This window comes from Cetorhinus maximus, chromosome 11 (genome assembly GCF_964194155.1).
Source record: "Cetorhinus maximus chromosome 11, sCetMax3.hap1.1, whole genome shotgun sequence".
NCBI lineage: Eukaryota > Metazoa > Chordata > Chondrichthyes > Lamniformes > Cetorhinidae > Cetorhinus > Cetorhinus maximus.
In genome coordinates, this window is record NC_135889.1 from 49190910 (window position 1) to 49204211 (window position 13302).

Sequence of the window (13302 nt, forward strand, 5' to 3'; positions counted from 1 at the left end):
AAAAAGATATAGATAGGTTAAGTGAATGGGCAAAGATCTGTCAAATGGGCTGTAATGTGGGAAAATGTGAAATGTGTTTTAGTGCATGAATCATAAAAGGCTAGTATGCAAGTACAGCAAGTAATTAGGAAAGAATAATAGAAAGTAATGCAATGTTATCATTTATTGTGAGGGGAACTGAATACAAAAGTAGGGAGGTTATGCTTCAGTTGTACAGGGCACTAGTGAGACCACATCTAGAATACTATGTACAATATTGGTCACCTTATTTAAGGAAGGATGTAAATGCATTGGAAGCAGTTCAGATAAGGTTTACCAGACAAATACCTTGAATGGGCGAGTTGTCTTATGAGGAAAGGTTGGAGAGGTTAGGTTTGTATCCGCTGGAGTTTAGAAGGGTAAGAGGCGACTTGATTGAAACATATAAGATCCTGAGGGGCCTTGACAGGGTGGATGTAGAGAGGATGTTTCCTTTTGTGGGAGAATCTAGAACTAGGAGTCACTGTTTAAAAATAAGGGGTCACCCAACTAAAATGGAGATGAGGTGAATTTTTTTCTCTCAGAGGGTAGTGAGTCTTTGTAACTCTCTTCCTATAAAGGTGGTGGAAGCAGAGCCTTTGAATATTTTTAGGGCGGAGGTGGATAGATTCTTGGTAATCGGGGGGGGGGTGATAGGTTATCGGAGGTAGGCCGGATGCAGATTTGAGGTTACTATCAGATCAGCTGTGATCTTATTAAATGACGGAACAGGCTTGAGAGGCCGAATGGCCTACTCCTGCTCCTCGTTCACATGTCTGTATTTTTGAAAATGAGCCTCTATGAGAAGGAGGCACCATCTGTGGCAAACTAGGAAGTTAAAGGCATACAATGCTGCAAAGATTAATGATAGTCAAGAAGTTTGCTGATTTCTAAAATATTCCCAAAGGGCAATTAAAAAGAGGGAGAAATTAGAATATGAGACTAAATTAGCAAAGAATGTAAAAACAGATGGCAAGAGCTTCTACAAGTATATAAAAAATTAGTAAATATAGCAAACATTGGTCCATTAGAGACAAGACTGGGATTTAATGGGAAACCAGACTTTGAATAAACATGTTGTATCTGTCTTCACAGTAGGAGACACAAAAAAAAATCCCAAGTAGAAAAATCAAGGGAAAAAGGGAGGGCAGAGCTTAAAACAATCTCTAGCATTAGAGAAAAAGCACTAGAAAAACTAACCGGTGTAAATGGGGTTCATGAAGTAGTTTAAGAATGTACGAAATAGAAGCAGGAGCAGACCAATCAGCCCCTCTAACATGCTTCACCATTCAATAAGATCATGACTGATCTGATCGTGGCCTTAGCTCCACTTTCCTGCTTGCCCTCCCCTCCCCATAACCTAGATCTAAAATCTGTCCAACTCAGACTTGAATATATTCAATGATCAATTTGCCACTGCTTTCTGGGGTAGACAATTCAAAAGACTGAGACCCTCTGTGGGAGGAATTTCCTCCTTCTCTCCATCTTATATTGGAGACCCCTTATTCTGTGCTCCTTAGTTCTAGATTCTCTCATGAGGGGAAACGTCCTCTCAGCTCCTGTTAATCCCCCCCTCGGAACCTTACATGTTTCAATAAGATCACCTCTCGTTCTTCTAAACCCCAGAGCAAAGGCCCAACCTGCTCAACCTTTCCTCATAAGCCAAACTCTTAATCCCAGGAATCAACCTAGTTGGTTCTCTGGACTGCCATTAATGCAAGTATATCCTCCTTAAATAAGGAGACCGAAGTTGTATGTAGAACTCCATGTGCAGTCTCACCAATACCCTATACTGTTGTAGCAAGACTTCCATAAGACCATAAGACATAGGAGCAGAAATTAGGCCATTCGGCCCATCGATTCTGCTCCGCCATTCAATCATGGCTGATAAGTTTCTCAACCCCATTCTCCCGCCTTCTCCCCGTAACCTTTGATCCCCTTACCAATCAAGAACATATCTATCTCGGTCTTAAATACACTCAATGACCTGGCCTCCACAGCCTTCTGTGGCAATGAATTCCAAAGATTCACCACTCTCTGGCTAAAGAAGTTTCTCCTCATCTCTGTTCTAAAAGGTCTTCCCTTTACTCTGAGGCTGTGCCCTCGGGTCCTAGTCTCTCCTACTAATGGAAACATCTTCCCCACGTCCACTCTATCCAGGCCTTTCAGTATTCTGTAAGTTTCAATCAGATCCCCCCTCATCCTTCTAAACTCCATCGAGTATAGACCCAGAGTCCTCAAACGTTCCTCATATATTAAGCCTTTCATTCCTGTGCTAGGGTCCTCCTCTCACTCACTCCTTTTAATCACTTCCCTACTTTTAGACAACATTCCCCTTGCAATAAAGGCAATTTTACAGAGCTTGGGTTCCTGGAATGAGCTGCAAGGAATAATGACTGAATCCAACAAACAAAATGCTGCACAGATTTTAAAAATTGAAAATGCTGGAAATACAGACTGAGTCTGTCACCTGGGAAAAAAACAAGTTAATATTTTAGGTTTGCTCCAGAAAAGATACTACAACAGAAATGGCAGGGTTGGTACTCTGCAGGAATGAAATCCAATTGGGCTTGAAAACCTTCATCATCCTCATTTATTGCTTCCATGAAAGAATATCAATATCTATGATAAATAAAATATCATGTAGATCTAAAGTTAAAATATTGCTTTGCAGAATATATTTTTTTGAATAAAGAAAAATGCTAGATATCATTTCAAGTAGAAATAAGAAAAGTTGAAGGAAACGGGTGAGAGGAGGACCCTGAGACCAGCAGTCAGCAGCACCTATAAGAGCGGGTGAGTGAATGACAATGAAACAGGCAGTCAACAGCTCCTAGAGGAGTGGGCAAGAGGTTATTACCTGTCTCTGTTCAGTACAAGACTCCCCGCTAGATTTGTGTCATGTGTTCCTTTACATCCCAGTGTGGGTGCTACTGTATCCATTGTGGGCAGTACTGTACTATGCCAGACCCTTATACTATAGAGGAGGCCCCTGCGACAGGCATGTGCAGCACCTAGAGGAGCAGGTGAGAGGAGGACCCCAGCACAGGCAATTAGTCTTGTCCAGTCTGTGGCTCCAAAGCGGACCGACCGTATTCTGAGAAAAATCAAATGTGATGTCACAGGAAAACAAGTAGTTTATTGGTTGATGAATATGTTTCTCATTTACCTTTCAAAACGTGGGTAATTTTAGTAATTGGAAGGTTTTAGCAGTGGAAGGTTTACTAATAGTTGTGAAACTTATTAGATTGGCTGATGAGTATTTCCTATTTATCTTAACTGGGGAATTTCAATTGGGGTAAGAAGAACATTTATTGAAATAATAAGAATTAAAGCATAGGCAGGAGTGGAGACATTAATTTAATCAGTGAAATAATTAATTAATTAAACATTACAAAGATGGCAGGGCCGGTGATGTCTGGCAGCTGCAGAATGTGGGAGCCAGTGTGATCCAAGGCAAATATGTCTGCAGTAAGTATCTGCGGCTTGAGGAACTTTGGCTCAGAGTCATTGAGCTGGAGGCCAAGCAGCCTCACGGACAGGAAAATTACCTGGATCTCTGTTGTAGGAGGTGATCACACCCTTTAGGATAGCGTCGCCAGATTTGGTCCATAGTCAGAGGCAGAAGATTGTGACTGCAAGTGAGGCAGGTAAGGGGGTCGAGAAGGTAGAAGTGGAGGAGATTAAGCCGTTGCAATTGTCTAATGGTTGAGGTTCTTGCAGTCTGTACAGATGAAAGCAGGGGCTGCAGGGTGGATGAGCAAATTGACCATGGCACCACAGTTCAGGAAGCTATTCAAGTGGGGGGAATTCATAGGAACGCAATGGTATTCAGGGACAATATATTCAGGGGGATATACACGAACATAGGAAATAGAAGGAATAGGCCACTCGGCCCCTCGAGCCTTCTCCGCCATTCAATAAGGTCATACCTGATCTGATTGTAACCTCAGCCCACCTACCCCAATAACCTTTCACCCACTTACTTATCAAGAATCTATCTACCTCTGCTTTAAAAAATATTAGAAGACTCTGCTTCCACCACCTTTTGAGGAAGAGTGTTCCAAAGACTCATGACTCTGAGAGAAAAAAATTCTCACATCTTAACAGTGACCGTTAGTTCTTGATTCTCCCACCGAGGAAATATCCTTTCCACTCCTCAGGATCTTATATTTTCAATCAAGTCCCCTCTTGCTCTTCTAAACTTCAACGGATACAAGTCTAGCCTGTACAACCTTTCTTCCTAAGACAAGCCTCCCACTCTAAGTGTTAATCTCATAAACCTTCTCTGAACTGTTTCCAATGTATTTACATCCTTCCTTAAATAAGGAGACCAATATAGGTACACAGTACTCCAGGTGTGGTCTTGCCAATTCCCTGTATGACTGAAGCATAACCTCCCTACTTATGTATTCAATTCTCCTCGCAATAATTGATAACATTTTATTAGCTTTGCTAATTAATTGCTATGCCTGCATACTAACCTTTTGCGATTTATGCACTAGAACACCCAGATCCCTCTGCATCTCAGAGCTTTGCAATGTTTCACTATTTAGATAATATGCTTCTTTTTCATTTTTCCTTCCAAAATGGACAATTTCACATTTTCCCACATTCTCCGGGTTTGACCAACCTTTTCGCTGTTGGGGATCACATTTCCATTTTTTCTTTGCAGTCAACAGCAAGAGTCCAGAAGGCTGTGTTGACGGCCAAATGCCAGGGTTTGGGGCAGGGTTCTGGGCTGGAGAGGAGCTTGCAGTGAAAGGGGGATAATCCAGTTGTCATGATCCACATAAGTACCAATGATATAGGTATGACTAGGAGAGAGGTTCTGGTTAGAGTATGAGCAACTAGCAGCTAAATCAAAAGCAGAACCTCAAAGGTAATAATCTGAGCCACAAGCAAACTGGCATAGGATAAATAAGATTTGAGAGTTAAATGCATGGCTCAAAGATTGGTGTGGGAGAAATGGGTTTCAATTTATGGAGCACTGGCACCAGTACAGGGGAAAGTGGGAACTGTACTGTTGGGACAGTCTTCACCTGAAGAGGCTTTCAATAGTGGGGGCATAGATCATGTGAGGTAAGATGAGATAAATTAGAGCGAAGGCAATAGAGCAAAGTAGCGTTAAGGGAAATGATAGAAGGCAGAGGGCATACAAACTTAATAGCGTGCCAGCAAATAAGGCTAGAGGTTATGAAAATGAGAGAGAATATTAAAGGCACACTCTCTGAATGCACTCAGCATTCTGTTGAAGGGTCATGTGGACTCGAAACGTCGACTCTTCTCCACCGATGCTGCCAGACCTGCTGAGTTTTTCCAGGTAATTCTGTTTTTGTTTCGCAACAAGGTAGGTGAATTGACAGCACAAATTGAAGTAAACACATATGAGGTAATTGTTATTACGGGGACATGGCATCAGGTGACCAAGGCTGGAAATTGAATATTCAAGGATATTCAACATTTAGGAAGGATAGGCAAAGTGATAAAGAATGTGAGGTAGCACTGTTAATAAAGCATGAGATCAGTACATTAGTGAGAGAGGATCTTAGATTGAAAGATCAAGATGTAAAATCAGTTTGGGTGGGGCAAACAGCAAACACTGGCAGGTAGCTTGTAGGTCACCTATAAACAGTAGTGGTAGAGCACAGCATAAACCAGGAAATTAGAGGCGCATGTAACAAGGGTAGTACAGTAATCATGGGGGATTTGAATCTACATATAGACTGGGTAAACTTAATTGGCAATAATGCTGTGGCGGAAGAATTCCTGGAACGTATACAAGACCGTTTTCTAGAACAATATGCTGAAGAATCAATTAGGAGAACACTATTTTGGATCTAGTATTGTACAATGAGAAAGGGAAAATTAATCTCACTGTAAAGGAGCCTCTAGGGAATAGTGACATGTGATAGAATTTTACACTAAGTTTGAAAGTGATGTAGTTCAATCCAAAACTAGGGTCTTTAATCTAAACAAAGGTAAGAGGGGCAACTTGGCTGTGGCACATTGGGAAATTGGTAGACAGGCAATGGCTGGTATTTAAAGAATTACATGGTTTACAACAAATTTACATTCCTTTGAGGCACAAAACCCCAGCAGGAAAAGTGATTCAACCATGGTTAACAAGAGGAGTTAAGGATTTCATTAGATCAAAGTTGCCAAAGCATAGTAAGCCTGAGGATTGGAGCATTTTAGAATTCAGCAAAGAAGAACCAAGAAACTGATAAAGAGAGAGAAAATAGAATACGAAAGTAAACTAGCAAGAAACATAAAAATGATCTGTAAAAGCTCTGTTGATATGTAAAAAGGAAAAAAATGAGCAAAGACAAATGTGGGCCCATAACAGGCAGAGACGAGAGAATTTATAATGGGGAATAAGGAAATGGCAGAAATACTAAACAAGTACTTTCATCTGTCTTAACAGAGCAGGACACAAAAACCTCCCTGAAATACTAGAAAATCAAGGGACTAGTGAAATTGAGGTCCTGAAAGAAATTAGTATTGGTTAAAAAGTGATTGAGAAATTAATGGCACTGAAAGTTGATAAATCCCCTGGACCTGAGTGTTGAAAGAGGTGGCTGTAGAGATAGTGGAATGCTTTGGTGGCCATCTTCCAAAATTCTAGATTCTGGAATAGTTCCAGCATATTGGAAGGTAGCAAATATAATTCCACTGCTTGAGGAGGGAGAGAAAACGGGAAACTACAGACCTGTTAGCCTGACATCAGTAGTAGGGAAAATGCTGGTTTATTATAAACCATGTGATAACTGAACACTTGGAAAGTATTGGTAGGATTGGGCACAGTCAACATGGATTTATGAAAGAAAATAATGTTTGGCAAACCTAGAGCTTTTGAGGATGTAACTAACAGAATAAGGGAGAACCAGTGGATGTGGTGTATTTAGATTTTCAGAAGGCTGTTGATAAGTGGTTAGCAAGCAAAATTAAAGCACATGGGGGTAATATACTGATAAGAATTGAGGACTGGTTAATGGGCAGAAAACAGTAGGAGTAAATGGATCGGTCTCAGTTTGGCAGGCTGGGACTAGAATGGTGCTGCAAGGATCAGTGCTTGGCTCCAGCTATTCACAATTTATATCAATGATTTAGATGTGGAGACAAAATGTAATATTCCCAAATTTGCTGATGACACAAAACTTAGTGCGAGTGAGAGCTGTGAGGAGGATGCAAAGAGTCTTCAAGGGGACTTAGGCAGGGTGAGTGAGTGGGCAAGAACATGGCATATGGAATATATTGTGGAAAATTTGAAGTTAGCCATTTTGGATGGAAAAACAAATGCAGAGTGTTTCTTAAATGGTGAGCGATTGGGATGTGTCCAAAGGACCTGGGTGTCCTTGTTCCAAGTCACTGAAAACTAACATGCAGGTCCAACAAGCAATTGGGAAGGCAAATGGCATGTTGGCCTTTATTGTAAGAGGATTTGAGTTCAGGAGTAAAGACTTGTTGCTGCAGTTGTATAGAGTCTGGCCGAGACAGCACCTGGAATAGTGTGCGCAGTTTTGGTCTCATTACCCAAGGAAGGATATACTTTCCATAGAGGGAGTGCAATAAAGGTTCATCAGACTGCTTCCTCGGGTGGTGGGATTGTCCTATAAGGAGAGATTGGGCCTGCATTTTCTAGAGTTAAGAAGAATGAGAGGTGATCTCATTAAGACATACAAAACTCTTACAGGGGTCGATGCAGGGAGGATGTTTTGCCTGGCTGGTGGGTCTAGAACCAGGGGACAGTCTCAGAATAAGGGGTAGGCCATTTAGGACCGAGATGAGGAGGAATTTCTTCACTCAGAGGGTGGTAAATATTTGAAATTCTCCACCCCAGAGGGCTTTGAAGGTTCAGTCATTGAGTATGTTCAACAAAGAGATGGATAGATTTCTAGTCATTAAAGATATCAAGGGATCTAGTTGAATGACTCAGAATGGTCTACTCCTGCTCCTATTTCCTACGTTCCTAAGCAATGAACTACATTTTGTTGCTGAGTTTGACAAAAAGATACATTATGTTGATAAGTGCCAGAAACCCCATATTTATTGCTAATTATATTTAAACCATGATCATGCATTCGATATATTGTGGAACACAAACAATTTTCAAGAGTTAAATATTAGTACTTCTAAGCTTTTCTACTTTTTGTAAAAGAAAATGCATTATAAAGCAAAGCTAATGATTTATACAAAACAAGCTACTAGTTTTTTTTTCCAATACACTTTATTTACAACCTGCACAGACATAAATGGTAATGAAAATTTCAAATATTGAATAATTGCATCATTCATTTAGAGAAGTTCAATATGTAACACTGCCAATTCGTACTCTTCATCTTGATGAACTCAAACTAGGGGTTCAGCAGTGATGCTGGATGCACTGCTTAATGTGGCATTAGGCATTACAATACCTAGATCAACACTGTAGAAATGTTCTATATAGAAATGATCTTCAGGTAAGAGTTAAAATGGTTAACAACGTTTCTCTCTCCTTTAAGTATGCAATTTCATATCCTATGTTCCAATGGCTCTATATTTTCTTGTCCAAAATAGAGTTTAAGCATTTCTTAAAACGAACATTGTTATCGTTCTTCAAAATAAAAATTTACATTTGAGCCTTTTAAAATATTTGCAGCCCAACAGAATAAATAAGTGTTTTAATATTGGATTTCACTGTTAGAGTTGGCAATGCTCGTGAATACTTGCTTACTCACATTTTGGACTATTTTGAAAGGTGGGTCTCAACTATTGGTGTTTTACAAGGCAACAAGTGACCATGGCAAGGGTCGATGTATACCATATTTCTGCATATTTTAAAAACAGCACAGGAAAAGTTTATGGGGTCAAACATTAAAGAAATCAGTCAGATGTTTATTTAATATGAAGTCCTTTGAATTTGAGTCTCCAAGTTTGTATTAAACATGCTTTGCTTTCCAGGTCCCTTAATCCTCCAGATCCAAGTCATCTAACTCGTCATCTAGCTCATCCAGATCTTCTCCAGTGAAGAGATTTTCATCTACAGGGACACCATCGATCTGACCATCTTCTAATTCTCCATCCACTTTACCATCTTCACTATCGTTAGCAACTCCTCCTGAGGCTTCATCTAATTTATCTTCTGTAACAAAAGAAATAACTTATCACACAATCTACAAGTGGATGTCTGGTGAAAAGAAGCTTATTGAATATTTGGATACGTGACAAAAGCAAGAAATCTGAACTAAAGGGTCAAAGCTAACAGGCAATTTTCTAGTCATCTCCACGTAGACAGGCAATTTAATAATGATTAAAATGTTTAGAAAATTAAGACTTAAACTGACCAAAATGTCTTTTTGGGGGGAGGGGGCGAGGGGTGGCAGCGGAATAACTAAGTATGTGCACTGGTATGGTACTGTGATGTAGCTAGGTAACTGGATGTGTTTTTAAATTCTATTTGTATATTCTCTATTAGTACTAATTAAATTTAATAACCCTTTGCAATTTGCAGAAATGCACCATATCTAATATGATTTCAGGCATTTCCAATTTCGCGGTTTGCTTCCCAATAGAACAAAATTGGTTGACTGTTAGACTTGCTTCCAAAACAGAAAAATAAATCTGTTAAAATATATCAAGGAAAAATTAAGTTAATTCAATTCAATCCATTAGCCCACTGTTTTTTAAACAGCAAAAATAGGGAACAAATATTCGCCATTCATTATCTTCCTCCTTCTCTGTTTAAAACTGACCATTGCTGCAATTATGTAACAAGGTAGTAACTGTTTCAGGTGACAAACTGCGATGGGGAAAGGTGGTTTGTGTAGCAGTGGGTCAAACTACTGTCCCCTCCCATTTGGGACCCAGCTACGTCCCCAATACAAAGAGATTCCAGTACTCCTTAAAGTTGACTCAAAGACCAAAATAAGTTTCGACAGACACCCCAAGTTGGTACAGCATCAAAATGCCCACAAGTCAGCTAATAATTTGGGAGTCTTTTTTCAAATAGCAGACTACGTAATTTATTTAGTTTATGTCACCAGTCTTTTAAATGGAGACACAACCATTAAACTGTAAAACCACAAAACTTTATTAGCTGAGTTTACAAAATATCAGAGGTGCTGATGTGGCAAGAGGAAATTCAGCCCAGATGAATTTGAGATCAGCCAGCAAAGACAACATTAAGTTAGCTTCCAGCCATTTTCATAATGTTGCTATTTCAGCACAATTCTATTAGACTTGCAATGGTGATCAAGACCAAAATAAATAGCTGACTATACTGCTGAACTAAGTGCAATGCTTGGTACAACTGACCATGGCAGCTCCTCTCCTCTCCATTTACTTCATATCACATTCCATCGTGTCTAAATGCAGTTCACACATTACAGCAATGGCTTATCTTGCTGCAGCGGCATCATCACCAAAGAAGTACAAGGATTAATCTTAGGCTCTACCCTCCCTCATCGACAAACTGCTCCTTTGTGAATCTTACCCACTTGCAAAGGACCAGTTTATTTATGTACGCTAATGACAGTTAAGTTCCACCCCTCCATTTCTTTCTTCGCTATGACAACCTCTGTGCTGTCAGATTGTATGACTGACATCAATGCATGAAGTTAACATTTACTTCAACTTAACATTTGAAAGACTGACAGCTGAATTTCAAGCCTACATTCTATTCATTACCAAGATGGTTACGTTCACTTGAACATTGCCCACTACTGCTTCTACCTCAGCCTACAGCTGCTGAAATTCTTACTTTTTTCACCTCTAGACTCGTTTCTCAATTCTCCCCTGGCTGGAATCCTACCATGCACTTTTCATAAATCCCAACCAAATCCAAAACTCTGGTGCCTTGTTCTGCTCCACTCACCTATTGCTTCCATCCTTGCTAACTACATTGAATATCCAGTTCCATCACACAAATTTAAAATACGGGCCCTCCCCCACCCCCTTAAACGATCTTGCCTTATTCTATTATTGAAAACTCCTACAGCTGCATTTCCCTTCCTGCACCCTTCACTCCTGTGAGTCTATCATGTTATTGCAATGTATTTTCCCTTCCACACCAGTAGTGGCATTAGCTTTAGCCTTTTTGGCCATACACTCAAACTCTGTTCAATGTTCTCCCTACTTATATAAACCTCTAAACTTATTTTTCAATTAACGCTTCTAACTCGATGACTCGTAGCCATTCTTTTTCTTTTCTCTTTCTGCCCCACCCGACCAACACCTGAAAGCAACTTTGCATGCTCTCTACGCCAAATGTAGTACAAGCAAATTGCTTATTGTGGACTTGTTTGCGTGAATGCAATTTGCTTGTTGTATGTGATGGCTGAGATCCTGGAGGTGATGGGCAGCACAGCACAGGCCTGTGCTATTGTCATATTCTTCACCAGCTTTTCCAATTCAAATTTGCTTGAAATAATCCACGAAGCACATTTGGTAATGCAGATCTGCCTGATTTCATGCATCATTTAATCTAAAAATCAATTATAGAGAGGGCATCCTGGCTAATGCTTGGGTACTTTCCATTGGTTTACACTTATCTGTATAATTTGCATGTCATTTGAAAACCAAATTCAGACAAATGCTGTTACTTTCAAGTACGCTTTATCACAATTTTTTTTGAGGCACAAACTTTAAAATTCTGTTTTACAGGGCTATGGGAACAAGGTGGAAGAGTGGGACAGGGTGACTTGCTGTTCCAGAGAGCTGGCATTTAGCTGGGCTAAATGGCCTCTTTCTGTGCCGCACCATTCTAGGATTCTAACTTTATCTATGCATGCTTGTTTATAATCTAAGCATCGCAAATCCAGCCATAAGCAAGAAAATACATTAATTATCAGTGTACTATGCAACGCCAAAGAGAGGATTAACATATATGGCAAAAATTAATCATTGGAATGCAGGCAAATGACAAAACCACTATGCCTTGAAGAAAACACGAAGTAATTCCAATTATGTTTAGTATTTGAATTTCAGAAACACCAACTAAAATGTAATTAGGGAATAAATACAACTGTTTCTCCACAAACTAAATGGAACACTTAAGACAACTGGCAACACCGAAATTGACAGATGAGAAATGGTTCTCTTTTTGGCTGATATAAGAGTCTGTCCATTTCAAATGTCGACATTTTAAGTCTGGATCTAAATACTAGTTCTTGTAAACTGACTTGAGTGTACACTACAGAATCCAGCTCGAAAATTTTAAACCCAGTTTTTTCATGGGTCTAGGATTCTGCCACTGAACTACAGGAGATTTAACAGTATTCTCAGTCAAATCATGAATGCTAGTCTTCCAGAATCCAAAGCAAACAGAAGTATAAAAATGGCATCACGCTGAATCTAACCACACTATAACAATCTATTGCCTGGCATCAATATACCTCAGAAATGTTTGATAATAGTATAGTGTCAGCCCTGGCTCAGGTGGTAGCACTCTCGCTTGAGTCACAAGGTTCCAGGTGCAAGTCCCACTCCAGGGCTTCATCACAAAATTCAAGGCTGACACTCCAGTGGAGCACTGCACAGCCAGAAGTGCCATCTTTCGGATGAGATGTTAAACCAAGGCTCCATCTGCCTGCCCGGGTGATGTAATAGATCCCATGGCACTATTTCAAAGAAGAGCAGGGGAGTTATACCTGGTGTCCTGGCCAATATTTATCCCTCAATCAACATCACCAAACAAAAACAGATTAACTGGTCATTATCACATTGCTGTTTGTGGTAGTTTGCTGTGCACATATTGGCTGTCGCATTTCCTAAATTACAAGTGACCACACATCATAAAGTACTGCATTGGTTGTAAAGCACTTTGAGACTTCAGGTGGTTGTGAAACGTGCTGTATAAAAGCAAGTCTTATTAATTATGGACTATGCAATTTGTGGACCAAGATGAAATACTCAACCTAACATTCAATCATCAGCATGAGGAAACAGAAGTTTAAACCTCTTGCATACCAACGATCATGCCATTCGATTCAAATTCATGCCTCATTCCAAAACTTGGGCGAGTGAACCTTATGACTAGATATTCTCCCCATTTTGGCTTTTGTTGCATGTGCTTCTAAATAAGCCACTTAGTATGCTAACAAAAGTACTATTGGGCTCCACTCACCATCTGCATCACTGGACATTTCTTTGGGTAAACTTGCAGAATGTGTTGCTCCCAGCCGCTCAATTCCAGTAGACACTGTAATGCCAGTATTATGTATCTCTATTGGCACAAACCGGGAAATGTCAATGTCATTGATCTGTGCTGCTTCTTCAACCTAGAACAAAGAGAGTCAGTCAAAA

General features: G+C 40.0%; 1 protein-coding gene across 1 annotated transcript in view; it reads right to left on the minus strand.

Annotated features, from left to right (window-relative positions):
• Positions 1-8229: 8229 nt before the first annotated feature.
• Positions 8230-13302, minus strand: part of zc3h15 (zinc finger CCCH-type containing 15) — a 40214-nt gene continuing 35141 nt past the window's right edge. The window contains exons 9-10 of the mRNA XM_078551908.1: positions 13124-13277; positions 8230-9142 (exon numbers count right to left, since the gene is read on the minus strand). Of these exons, the coding sequence (XP_078408034.1) occupies positions 8967-9142; positions 13124-13277 (330 nt within the window). The 3' untranslated portion in view covers positions 8230-8966. The remainder of the gene's footprint in view (positions 9143-13123; positions 13278-13302) is intronic.